This window comes from Colletotrichum chrysophilum (genome assembly GCF_026319265.1).
Source record: "Colletotrichum chrysophilum strain AFK26 chromosome Unknown scaffold_351, whole genome shotgun sequence".
Classification (NCBI taxonomy): domain Eukaryota; kingdom Fungi; phylum Ascomycota; class Sordariomycetes; order Glomerellales; family Glomerellaceae; genus Colletotrichum; species Colletotrichum chrysophilum.
Window position 1 is genome coordinate 1 of NW_026517638.1, and position 16,863 is coordinate 16,863.

The following is a 16,863-nucleotide window of genomic DNA, read 5'->3' on the forward strand; positions in this document are numbered from 1 at the left end:
GACTGATCACCTTAGCCTCTGAAGACTTGATCTACTACAGCCTACGACCTACGACCTACGACCACGACCCCAGTGTACTGTTTAAACGTCAATCCCCAACTTCTGTTAGCAGACCCTACTGTCGGATAGCTGACCGTAACAGTTATGTCTGCGCTTCAAACCAGCTAAATTAACCGGTAATTTTTAGTGTCTACTATTACCTCTCACTGTGCTCTTTCCGGTGTGAATTGGGAATATCATTTCACAAGCTACCTTTAGTCTGCACTATAAACACCCCGAATACATCAATAAGTTGAGCTCTGTTGGAACTATCTCTATTCCATGTTTGCTGTATCCATCACATCCTGAGCACCCAGGACTGCGAGGTTCGGCTATGGACTTTGTGTGTCTTTGTTACAAGCCCTGCCAATCAGCGCGATGCGATATGTCATAGATATTTTCAATCTTGCTTTCGTCATAATATGTTATGTAACTTTGTGCTGATAGAATAACTTGTAATGAGGCAGGTATTCATCTCGTTTACCAGCCTGTCTCAGCATTGTTTTCTGTTCTATAAGTTCACGTATAGAAAGGAATGATTCAAATTTGTCTATGACAAAATAACGTCTGTTTATCCCGAAATCTACATTTTACCTATACGATTTGATGAAACTTTTTGCAAAAGTCTCAGCAAATCTTACATGTGCCCCTACATACATATCCAATCCAACCTAAGAGAGATTGATTTCCAGCAAGTAGAAAGAGTAAAGACCAACATAAACGGCCCCATCCTCTGTCCCCCACATGGTCCTCTTGTTGAATTTGATCACCGGGCTTGATAACGCTAACAAGATGACCACAAGAGAAGTGGGGATGATTCATTCATTGGAACTGGACTCAGGCGTTGAGAACCTGGGAATTGAGCATACCACGTACGTTCTCGTAGAACTCGGGCGTCATGTTCGTCCATTCCATGCAGTTCGAGCCGCAGGGAATAGGGATGGCCTGACCAGCAGTGCCCCCAATGACCGTGGCGAGGGTCATGCAAGTGGGCGGCACTCCTTCAGCTCGGATGTGATTGTCGCCAATGGGACCGGTGATTTTGATGTGAGAACCAAGAGCCTCGTTGTAGCAGTCGTCCCAGTTGTGCTGAGGGACGCCAACAGGAGCTGCGCCAGGGCCATCTTGTCGCTTCTCCATCCCCGCCGCAACTTCTGCGGCGACCTCATGCGCCATGTGTCGCGCATAGTGAATAGAATCCTCTTGGCGCTTGCAGCCCGACTTTGTAGCACAGCCGATGCCTACGCCGACTGCGCCGGAAACGACTCCAGAGACGACTCCGGCAGTCATACCAGATGAAGCACCTCCGCCCACAACGGCGGCTGCAACGAGCGCAGGGATGATTGGCAAGGAGGCCATCGCGCTGGGGATGCAAAGAAGAGTGGCAACCAAGGAGATCATCTTCGTGTTGGTCTGCATGTTGATAAACTTAACGTGGTGGTCTTGCGAAAGGAAGAAGAATTGAGGAATGTCTGAGGGCAAAGAGTTGAGTAATAGGTATGTGTGTTCTTGAATGAGGTTTGTGGTGGAATTGAGAATATTTATGTGTTTGTTGCAATTCGATAAATGTTTGTTGTAGACTGTTGCTGTTGAAGTAGACTGCAGTGATGTTTGAGAACGAACTTTGATTCCTTTTATAATGTCAGACTTCCTCTATTAGCAAGCTTCCAACCGTCATCCAGTGGGATTCCCACGATGGGTCTCGAAGGTTCGAAGCACCGCCTACTCACGCGCAGGACTTCACGGATTCGGAATCCTTGGGGTCCTCACGGTGCTCATGAGGGCTCGGCGATGAGCCCCCACCATACTCGTACAATTAATATCTCGCGATGAAAACCTGTTTGAGCTCATGGGCAGTGTTTTGAGACCCCAAGACGTGTTGGAGGTCGTGGTATAAGCCATCAAACCCACTATGACAGGTGAGGCTGATGATGTACGACAGACCGTTCACTCAAGTCGAGCCCAAAGGGGACCCCAAAAGGAATCCGTTATTGATCCTCGAAATTTCTCGCGAGGCTGACAGCTCGTGATAGTCGGTGGCCTCAACTTGTGGATACGGGAGCTGAACGTTTCTGCAGCCAAGATAGTCGACGTTACCTATGTAGTGGACCTTGCCGGTGTGGATGTTTTTGAGGCTATCATAGTTGGTGGTCGAGGACCTCTTGGCATCAATTTATGCAGTGTGGGACGAGCTTTGCTGCAAGCAAATATTTCGAATTCATGCGCCTCAACTAGCAAATCTTTTACAGTTTCCATTTGAGAATACTCTAACGCCATGACCTGAGTGTTCTACCCAGGAAATTGTCCATTGAACGACGAACCAAAATCGGCCCATGAGCCAGTGAAGATGGTAGACTGATTCGGCTCCCACGATATGTTTTTGGCTGCCAATGTTCATACGGCATGCTACTGCCGTACCAAGAGGTTGTTGGTGGCCCAGTAGCCCCCGCACCGTCTTGGCTGCAGCATGTGCAACCTGCGCCACAGCCTTCTTACAAACGAGCCCAATCAGTGCTCCCACTCTGCAGCCCCCTGACTCCCAACAAAAACATGAAATAACTGAGAAATGCAGTACGGTAGACTGGCAAGGCTGAGAGTAATGGAGACCGTCGGAGGAGGTAATATGTTTCAAAGTAAAGCGGAGTGGTTCTTGTTCGCACAAGTTCATCCAGGGGTTGATCACATAATAATAACGGCGTGATAGATCTGCAGCAAAGAGTTGTTGTAGATGAAAAACATGACACTCTTATGGTGTTTGCTATAATAAATGACACGAATTATTTCATCTATAGATTCTGCATGTTTGTCCTGCCAAACCACGATCAAGCCAATGGTATGATAGATGGCTACATATTCTCCAAATCGATTGCGGTGTCTTATTGTCGTCAAGAAACAAGGAATCTTGACTAAGAGGCATAGGATTGAATCAAAGCTTGCTTGATTGCCCATCGCATAGTCTTTGGATAAAGCCATCTTGGCACTGACCAAAAGAACCACGCGAAAACCCACGTAAACCCGAAAGCCTTACACATCATGCGCATTGGCCAGCTCTTCTCAACCAGTGACGCGAATTTTGTGCCCCTCAGACCCCAGGAAAGGGATTTGATGGCAGTGATTTCAGCTCCAACTGCGACGAAATTCACGCAGAAAAACCACACGTCTAGGTGTTCGAAGTGTTGACCAGTTCTCCATGATGCTGTTGCGTGCATCAATCCAGAGAGTAAAAATACTCCAAATGCTTGTAGCACCTTTCCCAAAGCCCTTGTTTTTGCTCCTTGCAAGAGAAATCTCGTCCAAGTCGTGAGCGTTGGTGTTGCAACGCGGTGCCAAAAGCGACCCCAGAAGCGTTGAAGAGTCCATGCATCAGAAAGACTGCCAAAAAAGAGGAGGCCAATCTTCTGGATCGTCCAGACAAAGTAGGATCACAAAGATGATCGCCAAAATAAAGTGATAAGACTCCAGAACGAGGAAATTGGTCCATATCCACGACACCGACATGAAAGCGCGAAGTGCGAGGCGATGTGAAGAGATGGGGCCGTATGGGCTTTCGATCCCATCAACAAATAAATGACTGAAGATTGGCCTGATGATTTGCTGTTGGTCTGGTGTGAAATCGAGTAGGTTACTGGCGGCTGAAAGGTGTCCCTGGATGCGCTGGACGACCAATTTGTCGACGAGGAAACCAACCGCGACCCTTGACCCGCGGCGAAAGAGGAACCGAATCAAAGCATTCCACGAAGCAGAAGCTGGGCAGGGCTGACGGAACTGTAGGTGTCGGGGGTTGTTCCATATGCGACAGGCAGCAGCGATACTGCGCCGACTCGGCCAGGACAACAGGTTGGCCTTGTTACGCTGACCGGTCTCTTGATTCAGGCGTGGCGCTGAAGAATTATTTTCGAATAGGAGAATCGTAGGTAAAATGAGCATGAAAATGAAGCAGGTTATGACGGTGTATGAGTTGAGTCCTACAGGCCCGCTCGGTGTCATCTCTTCCTTGACGGAGGCCAAGGACAAGGCAGTGAGCAGCAACGCTGGAAGAAAGAGCCACGAGTGAAATTGTGGAGGAAGATGAAGAGTAAACGTAGTCAACGTAGCAGAAGCCACAAACAGTATTGCTGGTTTTAAGTCGTTTGCGCTGATGAAATCCATCCTTGCTTTTTCTCTTTGCTTTTTTTTCTAAAAGGCAAGAAGCGCTTGTTACATTCACCCAGCGGTAAAGGTGGAATGAGGAAGACGATAGCTCATCAAGCCCATAATACAAAACCTTGACATCCGCAGCTTATGTGCCATGGAATGCCAAGGTCTGAAAAGCCCTGCCCCCACGATGGGATCACAGTTCTCGCTGGGAACTTCTAAATTCGGTAACCTGTGCTCGTGTACCTGAGCGAAGCCACTTGCTGGAAAACGCCAACATCTACTTCCCTTCTTCTGATTATGGTGGAATAGAGGAACCCGTAAGTTTGCATATTGGGGGCTTCAAAGCCGTTGATCTTGAGGACCATGATTGCGGAGAATACGAAGCTGTCGATTACACGTCACGAATGAAAGTGCACTGTGTACATGTAGCCTTGGAGCCAGCCGAGAGACACATATCTTAGTGTAATAACAAAAAAACGGCTGTAGAAAGGCTCCCAAGTCCATTTGGTATCAAACTCCTTGTGGCAATCGCAGCTAATTATCAGCATTCAAAGCCCTCCTTGGAAAATACTGTGGTTGCCGAACACGGAATGCCATGTTTGCCTCGATTCAAGCGTAACATAGATGGAGTTGTTTCCAAATTGTAAGTTCTCAATAATCAATCAAGTGATTGAAAACTCTGGTTGTTCAAGTTGATCGCGTTGATCATCGTAAGAGTCTGAGATGGATTACACTGTCAACAGGATCGCGGGCGATTGGCACTGTACGGTCTGATTTCGACCCGCCACCTGGATTTAATTAAACATTGCATGCAGCTGAAGTTGATGTTGCACTGAATCCTGCCCCTATGCCAAGTCTGTTGGCGCCGTCACAGCCTGGATGCCCAGCGCTGCAGGTATGAGGGCATGCAGGGGAGTTTGTTTGCATGATCCGCTGTGCCCCCAACGAGCACCAACACCAACCACCAACAAACGTGATTAATAGAAAGGAAATGACCAACTTTTGGCGGGGCTACATGTATGTGATGAGCTTCGCTCGAGTTAAATACTCTGTTGCGTGACAGCAGGAATGACATTGAACCCTCCAGCCTCGTCCGACAAACTCCTTTCCGTTATCATCAGAAACTGAGTAATCAATCCAATATGGGGAATGCTGCTGAAGCCAAGGCAGTCAGTACCATGACAACGCAAGAAGACATCAGTCCACCTCCTCCTTATGTATCGAACGATGCCACGGTAGCTTCATCGAGCTCTGCATACCAAGTCAGCTTTTCGCCAGCGACGGGCAAATCCAAAGTTCCCCTCAGCCTATCTCTTTCTCTTTATCACCAAATGCCCAATACTTTGAGCGTGTACTCGCAAATCAAGTTCACCCAGACCGCACATCTTGGCGACAGCACAAATCACAAGCTCTACGCCTTCTCGACCTATTACATTTCTGGTGGTGGCAAATATGACGGGAAGCCGTGCATGATCCTCCATAATGGTCCCAGCAATAAAGACCCTGCCCTAGCTACGGTCGCAGAGGAGCCAAACTGGACTTTGGCATCGACAACCAGCATCATTACACTGCCGCGGTTTAATGACGCGGTCGACGCAGCAATTGCGCCTCAGGAGCAGAGTTTCAATGGTGCCACGGAGATCATGCGCGGGGGAATGTTCAAGAATCAAATGACGTTTGGATACCGTTTCTCTATCGAGGTAGATCATGCTGGCACGCTTCGACGCGAGGACTTCGAATGGCAGAAGGCGGACAAAAGTGAGATGTCAGACGCCAAGGCAGTCTTCAAGCTTGTGCGGCTCAGCTCAGGAACCGTTCGCGACACCACGACCGAGATTGGCTCTGATTGCGTTGCCATAACTGGATTCAAGTGGGCATTAGCTTGGAACAAGCCGTTCAGGTTTGAGTTTCTGGGGGATGGTGCAACTGGTGGATTGGGAGATCGGTGGTCAGTCATGGCACTCGTCACAGCCATGAGAATTTGGACTCTTTACGTTCAAAGAAGGGTGCGCTGAGAGTTTGGATGCTTTTATAACTTTGAATGTGGGCGGTAGTTAGTTGAGCTGTTTGAACTGGAAATTGCCACCTTATCAACAGGAACTCACTTGCAAAAAGAAGTTCATGTGGTACCCGTCAGTCCAAAGTCTTAAACTCTATGCCATATTCACACCTTCACAGCTATATCTACTACAAGTATGCTGCTCATCGCTCTTGCCATTTTGCCTCTTTGCGATTGGACCTTACCCAGAGTCATACGGCAGTCAACAAGGTGCGCCTCCAGGCGGCAAACTGCGAAGAAGAAAAGTTAGAAGGGAAGAAAGACGTTACCTAGAGTTATGTCACAGTGTTAAACCTTCAATTATCAACGAGATGGGAAGCTGCGGAGTAATTCAGCGCTTTATTCTTGAGTTTTGCTAGCCGGGCAGTGTTAAGTGGCTATTCGGGCAGTGTCCACCAAACACGTGTGTGATCCGTATATCGCCTCTAATCGCCTGTACTATTACCGTCCACTGTCACCGTCGTCGTCGGCTATCATCGTCGTCCATCATCCTGATGATTATCGCTATCCCTAGGTATCATTTTCTCTACTACCATGGTCCTTATAAGACTAGAAGTACAAAGTACACTACGAGAGGTATAAGGGACACTGCCCGAATAGCTAATGAGCGCTGCCTGGCTAGCAAAGCTCTTGTTTCAGGTTGCATGTGACCACTTGTTGGGTCTAAATTTCTTGCATTATCGCTCCAGGGGAAGTATGAGCATGAGAACCACGCAAACACATTCCATGCGGACTTTGAAGGCCTCAACATTTACGCTGTGTGATATACACCACAAAGCCTTACATAGAACTTGTTCCCAATATACCTTAGCGAAACGTGTGAAAGGCTGAACCATCGACTAGCGATGATGAGAGGATAACAACTAGGACAGTGTCAGCTTTGGAGAACGATAAACTGTGTCAGTTGCCCGCAACGCAAACCTCTCACCTCAAACAGGTGCTCTTCATCTTGGTTCTAGCGAGGCTGCGAACTGCTCTTGAGCACAACCATTTGGCGAACTCAATCTCAATCTTACTCTGAATATACCTCACGACTCCCTGCGGCATCTTCCATTGACCAGCGCTCCGCAACTACAAAAGATGGGAAATCCCAGACATTCAAGTTTGCAGGTAGAAGGCAGTTGGGAGTTGAAGCTGATGCGCATCCGATTTAGGACTTCGAAGCACCACGGCTACTTGCAGGCTTTGGTACAGTCGCTTGGCAAAACGCAAGCCCACATTCACCGCGTTAAGGTTATTACCCAAATGATGCGAACACGAGATCCAAAGTCTCGAAGCTTGTGGACCATTAACGGGGTTTTGAGGGGCAGGTCCATGCCAAGTAAAACTGTGGTAGATGGCGGTACGGATCAAACTCCGAAAACAGCCCCCAACGAAGTTAAACTGACTCTTCAATGATTACTGCCGGCATGTACTTGAGTACTGCGGATGTAGTGTATCTACGAACCTCGCAACCGCCGAGATTGAATATTTGCCAACTGCAGGGGGTTGTCGCAATAGATTTCAGGGACGAAGTTTATCTTGAATAGAATGACGGCTACTTATCTCAATTCGGCAGGTTCACAAGAACCATTCTGTCGGTGCGATGCCGACGATGTCTGGGCCCCTGCCAAGATGCGAAAGCTTAAACCTGGGATGTGCTTGCGCACTGAAGTTTTCAGAGCGATCATTGTCTCCTTCTCTCCACAAACTCGCCAGATACAGCCGTCCAGTGCAACATTCACAGTTTCCAGCGAAGCGGTTCTGTGCCGTCCAGGACTCTTGGGTAGCATCCAAGCCCACCCGTTGAGAAAATTTCTGCCCGAAAAGAACAAAAGGTCGTGTGTTTCCTCACCCAAGAGAGAAAACGCGGAGTGGCCGAGTCATTTCGCTGCAGGCATACCCATCTCGGGGAACCGTCCATCGACCCCCAAACTCTAATGCCCACACCAACGTCACAGCAGCGTGCAAGAGGAAGCCAGCTCCGTTGGTCTGAACCTTCCACCGGTTCATTCGAGTTCGGTGGTTCAAAGGAAACAAAAATTCCCGCGACATGTCAAACTGTAAAACTTTCGAGGCAGACGGGTTGATCCTCGGGTGTTGAGTGAGGCTGAGTCGAGGCAGTCCTTGGAAGAGGCGAGATTCAAGTACGGACAACCTTGATCGGCTCGGTGATTGGATCACTGATGTAGGACGGCATTCGGCCGAGTAATTTACACACTCTGCAGCCAAGATTGAACTTGAACAAAAGCCAACAGGACCCCTTCTGCGCCACAATCGCACATCGGCATTGATTTTATGTTCCGCCGAGCAGCATCGAGCCACTTCAATGCTGCCTGCCTGCCTGGTCCCTGATGGAAACCCGGCTACCCGGATTACCCGGTGTTCGAACGAGAGCCTCCGTCTGTGGTAGCACCGAGACTCAATTGCAGGATCAAACCTTTCAAACGTCAACAGCCAGGATACCAAGGAAAAAAAATTGTAAAACGAAACATGAAGGATCTCCTGTCAAATTCTGACATGAACAGCCTCCAGTCTTACAAAGGCGTAGTAAGCAACCTATTAACAAAAGAACCGTGGAGCTGCAGCAGGAAAGTTATGGGGCAAGGCTCACTCGCATAAAGCTGGAATGGGCAAAAATCGGGGCGCGACCAAGGTCGTCCGTGTCGCGCATGAACCGTCGCCGCGGCCTGCCTCGATCATTTCCCGGGTTTCCGCCAAGCCGCCCCAATCCATCCAGGCAGAGACCAAGTTGAGACTGGGAGCTGAGAGCAGAGCATAGTCCGAGGGGCAAGACCGCCTGACTGCTTCGACAAATCACTGCTCTGCCTCTACCAGTCAAGGTCATAACATGACAACGGTATGCCTGTGACGGCAATGGAGGCTGGAAAGACGGCAGCATGTGAGGTTTGATTCGACAAGAGCGAATCTGGTGTCTAGCCCGTGTCCTGCCCCAATCCAAGACATCTTTATTGGCTCGAGATTCAAGAAACGCCCAAAGCGCACAGAACCGAAAGAAGATTGCGAAACAGAGTCCTATTCCAGAAAGCCAGCTCTCCAGTTCAGCCCAAACCGCCGGAACTAATGGCTTTGGTCATATCGCTACAGCACGCTGCACCTCCCACGATGTCGGCCCCCAATATCACCTCCCCAAGCCGGCACGGAACCCAGGTCTGCCGCCGCGTGGCTGGCCCTAGGGCCGGGGCTTCGGTGCCCTGGCTCCGTCGTCGCGCGCCCCCCCTTTGCGCCCCCTTGGAACTCACAGACGTTGCCCGGCCGGAACCCCGGTCCCGGTGAGATGTGGAAGCAGGGATTGGGTACGATGAGAATAAGCACAGGAGAAAAGGGAGGAGCATAATCCACAGCGCAGCCCGCTGTGTCATACGAGAAGAAGGAAGGAGGAGAATGGAAGCTGAAAGAGAGAAGCCAACTCCACAACACCGGCGCGCCGGCGGAGGAACTACGGGCTGTTGCAAGTCCCGTGAATTCGTCGGCGGGCGTGCGACGGTGATGGCGGCGCCTCCGCTAGAAGAGCACTAGAAGAGAGGGGAAATACGCGGCATTGTAGCTAGCTCACGCCTCTCATCTCGCAACCGTCTCTCTAAATCCTGTTAGCTCTGGCTAGTTTCTTCACAACGGCCGCGCCTCCGTCGTCATTCTAAGGGAAGAAGACAAAAAATGTCAACCGACCATTGGATCTCGCGGACGCGCAACTGTTTAGAAAGCCGATGAAGACAAAAGCTGACAGCTGACGGGAAAAAGCAAAACTTGGCACAGGAATCTTACGCACCTCCACCTGTTCCCCACGCGCAAAACCCTCAGGAAGCAGGACTAAGATCCTCCTTGGTCTAGATACGATGAACCACCCCAGACGCCAGAAGATCCGGAAACACGATTTCCTTCTCTGATCAATTATTGTGACACCGTGAGAGGGGCGAACCCCTACTTCAAGGAAGAACACCACCCCCCAGAGAGCGAGGAGACTGGAGTCGGGGACTTTGCCCTCAGGCCATTACCCATCCGCTGCGTAGCATTCGAGAATCCAATAAAGATGGGAATACCCATAACCCAAGCCCGCGAGCGAGGTCGAGATCCGCTCTGAGACTGAGAAACCCCTGGATTCCCAATGCGAATAATCCGATAGAGTTCGGTCTTTGGGCCGAAGACAGGGCAGACTGCCGAAGGATTCGGCCGGTTGCCAATATGTGATGAATATTCATGTCCGAGGCATGGCCCCTTCACCGAGAGATGAGGACCTGCTGCCCTGAGTTGAGGACGTTCGCCCGCACGCAGGCATACGCAGCTCGACGCAACGCAACGCAATGCACGCCACACAGAGAGTTGCCCTCGAAAGAGGCAACTCGATCACCGATTTCCCCAGTTTTGCCCCATCACGAGTCATAAATTCGGCGATAGGGCCGAAATCTTGCGTCGCGCCGCACCTCATTTATCCCCCGTCCCAACAAGTTCCCGAAGCTGATCGCATTTTCAGTCGCAAGTCTGATCCTGCAGCAGAGACCAGACAGAAACCAGAACAACAACACAGAGAAAAAGGGCGCGAGCCACCAATAGCGTCACGAACCGGTCAGACCCTCTGCTCGTCTCTTTTTGCTCACAGTGAACCTTGCCAACCCGCCGCTGGCTTTGATTCTCCATCTTGTTCTCCACACACTCACAGCGTGCCGGATGTGCCACCAGGATAGGGATAGCACCGGCCAACTGCGACGCCATCCTCGCCCGGGCTAACGTCCCAAGGGGGTAGCAGATTGAAAGACGCACCAAAGACCGGGGGCGCGCGGCGAGCAGTGGCGCCCCTTCAGGCTTCCAATTGCTGGCTGCGTTGCGTCGGGGGCGGTTTTCCAGAGCCCTTCGATGCCGTTTCTAAAGCCGTCACACAAAACTCTGGCAGTTCTTCGGACGTTTCTTATTCCCATACAACTGCTGCACGTCCGTCCCTTTCATTAGCCCTTGGCGTTGCGCGGCGCAGTATGCGGCCACGTTTTTGTCTCTTTCTTTGGTTCGTTCTTCTCGTGCTTTGAAGACGGGAGGCTTGCAGCCCGTCATCTTTGCCGAGGGATTTCAGTAAATCGTTGGTGCCGCGTTTCTTCAGCTTTGCCTCAGCTCTGCAGTGCCGGATCTGGGCCGCACCTCTCTCGGCCAGTTTCCGCGTCCAGAAAGAAGCTTTTCTCCCTGCGCTGCTGCTGCTGCTGCGCCGTACGTTGTCTTTTCTTGGGTTTCTTATGAACTAGTATTTCCTAAAACCGAGACAACGACACTTCATCGGTCCTTTCGGAGTTTCTCTGCTGCCCCGCGTAGAATGGTTGACAAGACGGGCCCGCTTCTCAGCCAGACAGCCAGGCAAGAAAAAAACGAGTCCAGACTATGGCATCGTAGTGCCGACGGGATGCTGGCCCCTGCATGAGAGATGCGCTGCACAACGAACCACGAGAGCTGTAGCAAGCTGGCCGCCCCTCTCTCCTCCATCGATGAATTCAAGGAGATATTCTCTCCCCCCTGGCAAGCCGTTGATCCCTGCGTGCGCACGATCACCCACCCGGCCCCTACCTGGCCCTGGCACTGCCCTGGCTGTGGTCTTCCGGCGTGCCTGGGCCGCCGTCTCCTCCTGGAGTTTCTTCTTTTCCTTCCTGAAGATACCTGTATGTGTGTTATATGTGGGTGGGTGGCACAGATGGTGGGCTCTTTCCTCCATGTTCAATCAATCTCGAGGGGCGCCCTTGAGGCCCTTGGTCCCTTACCCGACCATGGACGGACGATAGACCAGTCGCGGCCTCGGTCCGCTGCTATCCCACGTTGACGGGGAGCCTTCTGCATGTCAGTGTATCACAGTCTCACTCTCCATGGAGCAGCCTTCGCCTGCCACATGTGGTTGCCGTCCTGGGTGCCTTGTTGCCACGCCCGAGGCTAGGAGCCAGGGTCCTGCTTCTTGTCTAGCCATGCTGGTCGAACGTCCCTCGGTTACGAGAACCGCAACCGTCCTCAACCACCGCCACCATTGTCTGGCGTACCAGATTCCCGCCTACAGTGTGTGCATGTCTCAACACGAATAGCTTCTAGAGGGGGGAAGGGGGCCCGGTGCCGTTGCCAGACCACGGCCGTCATACGACGGTGATGTGTAACGGCGACCACCGTGTATCGACTAGACCGGCCACGCTACCAACACACTGGTCTTCTGTGGCGTCGACCCAAGTGGACCGAACCTGCAGACGTCCTTCCTGCATCCCGGTTCTGCATCCAGCATCATCTCCGTGTTGGCATGTCGCTAGACGACTCGTCCCAAGTGGCCTTTCTTGTTGACTAAGACAGAGCCCGAAGAGCGTTTCACGACAACCTTAATCCCTTCCGTCCCCCCCTTCTTTAGTCTGGTGTAGGGAGGAAAAAACACTTTGACGCCTCCATCACGACAGAGACGAACCGATTCAGACGCTACGCCATGGTCGACGGGATAGATATCTAGCGCCTCAAGACGACCGTTCCTCCCGTCCCCTCCCGTCCCCGAACCCTTCTGGAAAGAGGGAGGCCTTCTCCTCGTCCCTTCACCAACCCAACGATACCCCGCCATGAGGTTCTCCTTGCTGTTCCTGTCACCGGCCGCCCTGCTGTGCTGCGTCGCGGCCCAAAGCGATGCCCTTGCGGCCGTGGCTGCATTGCCGACCTGTGCGGTATGTAAATCTCGAACCTCGCATACGGCATGCCCAGGGAAGACTCGTGAGACTAACGGGAAGAACAGCAATCATGCCTCGTCACGGCGGTCCTGAACTCGCCATGCCAGGTCACCAACCAGACGTGTATCTGCACCAACGCTCCTTTGCAGGCCGAAGTTGAAGTTTGTGTATTGGCCAACTGCACGCTCCGCAACGCACTCAGTCAGTAAACTTCCGGGAACTTGAAGTCAAAAAACACCAGCAAGCTCGAACAACCGTCGGCTAACCTTGCCCTCGCAGCGACCAAGAACCTCACCCAGACAACATGCGGCGCGCCAGTTCGAGACCGCTCCACCCAGTACAACATCATCTCCATCACGATGGGGTCCCTCTCCGGCGTCTTCGTCATCATCCGCCTGGTCCACAAGATCTTCGCGACTATGGGAGACCTCGGCGTCGACGACTACTTCATCCTCATCACCCTCGGCTCAGGAATCCCCGGCACCGTCATCAACTCGGTGGGCTTCGTAGGGAATGGACTCGGTCGGGACATCTGGACGGTTCCGTTCGACAGGATTACCGACTTCGGGTACTGGTTCTTCGTCATGGAGCCCATGTATTTCGCCCAAGTGACGCTGCTGAAGATGTCGCTCCTCTTCTTCTACATGCGCATCTTCTCTCACAACAATATGTGCAAGAAGCTCATCTGGGGAACAGTCGCGTTCAACGCCGTCTTCGGATTGACCTTCATCTTCGTCGCCGTCTTCCAATGCACGCCGATCAGCTTCTACTGGACCAAATGGGATGGAGAGACCCCGGGAACGTGCTTGGATATCAACGCCATTGCGTGGGCCAACGCCGGCATCTCGATCGTGCTGGATTTCTGGATGCTTGCGCTCCCCCTCTCCCAGATCAAGAGTCTCAACCTGCACTGGAAGAAGAAGATTGGAGTCGCCATGATGTTCTTCGTCGGTACCTTGTAAGTCCATCCCTCTCTCAAAACGTCTCAGTTACGTGGGCACGTGTGCTGATACACGTCACAGCGTCACCGTCGTCAGCATCCTGCGCCTGCAGTCCCTCGTCGCCTTCGCCAAGTCTCAGAACCCGACATGGGACCAGTTCGAAGTCGCGACGTGGTCCACAGTCGAGATCAACACGGGCATCATCTGTGCCTGTATGCCCTCGGTCCGCATCATCCTCGTCGGCTTCTTCCCCAAGCTGCTCGGCACCACGCGGCGCGGCACCTCGGCCGCCGCAAAGTACTACATCCAATCGAGCGGCAACCATGGCGGCACCACCGGACGCAGCAGGGCCCGCACCTTCGGCAACGAGGCCAAGATCAAGACGGTCGACCGCGAGTCCGGGCTCTCCAGCCCCAACGGCATCATGTACACCAAGGAGTACACCGTCGACTACCACGACGAAACTAGCCTAGTGCACATGCGGGAGCTAGAGGCATCGAGTTCGAAGACGGGGAGGAGCGGGTCGCCGTTTTGACGGATTGTTTTCCTTTGTTAGCGGGTTTATGGGCGTCGGCCTCCTTTGCAATTGACGACACGTATGACACTTGTAATTCTTTTTGACGGATACCACAATAGCGCGTGAGGGAACCACGGTACCCCACGGTAATTGACTTTCTAATCGATCCAAAGAGCGACTAGTCCCTTGCTGCTATGCTAGATCGGCGTGCATAGTTGATACGAACGGCGATGGTGCCCTTCAGGTTCACAGGCGGCCTGATGATCGTGATGCTTCACTTCCAGCCTCTAGCTGCCAACTGCTGTGTTGGGCATGGCCCGCTCGGACCCCTTTCTTGTCGTGTGATCGGTAACAAGAGCGTCAGCAACATCCCATGCAAGAGAGCTGCATCGGAAATAAGACTGAGACGGGTAATGGTGGCTCCTTGGCCGACTTGGAGCGCAAGATCTAGACCAACGACTCGGTTGTGGCGCATATTCGTACAGAGAAGGAGGATGCACCCGTTGAAACAAACTTGGTGGATCTTCCTCTGAGGTCGCATCGGCGCGGTGTGCGAATAGGTGTTGTTGCTGTTGCTGTCCAGCCTCTCTCTGGTGACATCGCCCGCCCACCCTGGAGAACACCCTGACGCTGGCCTGCGATTCCCATTCAGCCGGTTAGAGCCCTTCAGGGACAGCGCGGGCCGTTCAGCAGGTGTCCAACCGCTGCTGATCTTTTGAAGGGAGAACAATGGAGTCAGCGTCTTTTGCTTCTTCGCTTCCATCCCTGGATACGACCGTCAAGCGACTGTTACCGTGCCTATTGGCATGATGCAACAAGGCGATGGCAGCCGGTCGGGTATACAAGCCACACAGAATGCGCCATCGCGAGAGGGAGCCGATGCGACCAGCGCAGCCAGGGGGTATTCTTCAGAAGACGGCGATCCGGCAGCCGCTGGCCTAGGGCGACAAGAAGCGATTGAGAAGGTCCTGGCGGGCGGAAAGGGCATGGCAGCTCTGCCCGGATCTGCATTGACGTGTGTCGGAGGGTGGTACTCAACAGTTGCCGACGTAGGACGTCGTCAACTCTATGGAACCCCCCCGTTCGGAGCTATTGATGGACATGGTGGGTAAGAGAGGCAGATGTCTCGGCGGTCCATGGCTGATCGACGGCAAGGTCCAGGTATGCTGTGCTGAAGGTTCGCTCTTTCAGACGATTCGTGCCGTCTCTCCGACCGAAGAGTCTCCGAAACTGCTCGCCGCTGCGCGCCGCAGTCGCCGTTGTTCGGTCTGCCGAGCGCTCGGGGGTCGATCGGCGGATATGCCATGATAGTCTTCCTCATTCCATTGTGGCGCGTCTTCGAGTCAGGTATTCCGAGCCGCGGAAGCCTCGGTAGGGGACACACACGTGGGGAGGTGTTGGCGATCAAAGGGGGATGTTATTTTCGATCTTTTTCCGAAGAAGATGGGGACAGGTGAAGATCATGGCAGAGATTGGGTTGGCGTCTTTCTGGGAATATGCAGGGATGGCACCGTGCATGTTCAATGGCCGGGCAGTTCTTCGCCAGCTAGACAGGGGCTTACAGGCACTTTGACACAGTCTCTCACACCGTATTTTCCTGAAGTAAGTACGGCGTATTGAGTCTTGGGCGTTTGATGATGAGTTGCGCCCTTGACAGCCATGCTTTTGTCAGATGGAGGTCATGATACAAGACATTCCCAGGCTTTGGAAATAACCCAAAATAAGATACACTTGCGCCATGTCTACACTTCTTTTTTCATGATACAACAACTGCCCATCACGAACGTGGTGAATGAGCACGTTCACCCGTTGCTAGTTCCAACCTACCTAACTAGCGGCGCCAACTTCGGGCAATCCATCTACCGACGCCATACGACCAGGCCTCAACGGACGGACGCCGAGATCTAAGAGCGGAATATAGCCGATGGGTATTTCCTGGGTTACATCATTAAGACCGCTTTGACCTTCAGTACTCCATGATCGTCGTAGCCTAAGTGCGGACATACCGTCACATTCTCATCCGCGAAGGGATGATGATACTCAATGTGAATGATTCTACCTTAGGTAGTAAGAAACACGACCATATTTGGTAGCTTACACTAAGTGCCACATGGCGAGGATAAGCTATTGGTCTGGTGTTCCAGCATGTCGATTCATAGTAGAAATTACATCTCCTTCAGTCACATATGCACCAATCAGCTAGACCTACGAGACTGCAACACTACTCTTATCCCATGTTCAAGCCCATGGGACGAGTTGCAATCGCGTGTGTAGAATAGACTATGCAAGCTCCCTGTAGCGTGGAAATCTCCCTAACAAACGCATTACCTGACTCCGCGCGATTGATGTTGATCTTGATATCAGCTTGACCTAACTATTAAGGCCTCAACTAAGCCTGTACGATGGCTAGGGGTCTGGTTCGATAGGAAACTCACCTTCCGGCACCATGTTGATACAAAGGTAGCAGCAGCAAAGAAGGCAGCCCAGTTCCTGCGGCACCTATCAAAC

The 16,863-nt window shown here is 52.1% G+C and overlaps 3 protein-coding genes across 3 annotated transcripts; 2 read left to right on the top strand and 1 right to left on the bottom strand.

Annotated features, from left to right (window-relative positions):
* Positions 1-876: 876 nt before the first annotated feature.
* On the bottom strand, positions 877-1,458 carry COL26b_014369 (uncharacterized protein; the record flags this gene model as incomplete). Its single annotated transcript, XM_053186941.1, has 1 exon — positions 877-1,458. One exon carries the CDS (start codon positions 1,456-1,458, stop codon positions 877-879), a length of 582 nt encoding a protein of 193 aa, XP_053029112.1.
* A 4,049-nt stretch (positions 1,459-5,507) lies between these two features.
* COL26b_014370 (uncharacterized protein) lies at positions 5,508-6,191 on the top strand (the record flags this gene model as incomplete). Its single annotated transcript, XM_053186942.1, has 1 exon — positions 5,508-6,191. The coding sequence occupies one exon, from the start codon at positions 5,508-5,510 to the stop codon at positions 6,189-6,191; it is 684 nt and encodes a 227-aa protein (XP_053029113.1).
* Positions 6,192-13,256: 7,065 nt separating this feature from the next.
* On the top strand, positions 13,257-14,373 carry COL26b_014371 (uncharacterized protein; the record flags this gene model as incomplete). The annotated part of the gene is made up of 2 exons (XM_053186943.1): positions 13,257-13,855; positions 13,920-14,373. 2 exons carry the CDS (start codon positions 13,257-13,259, stop codon positions 14,371-14,373), a joined length of 1,053 nt encoding a protein of 350 aa, XP_053029114.1.
* Positions 14,374-16,863: the final 2,490 nt, after the last annotated feature.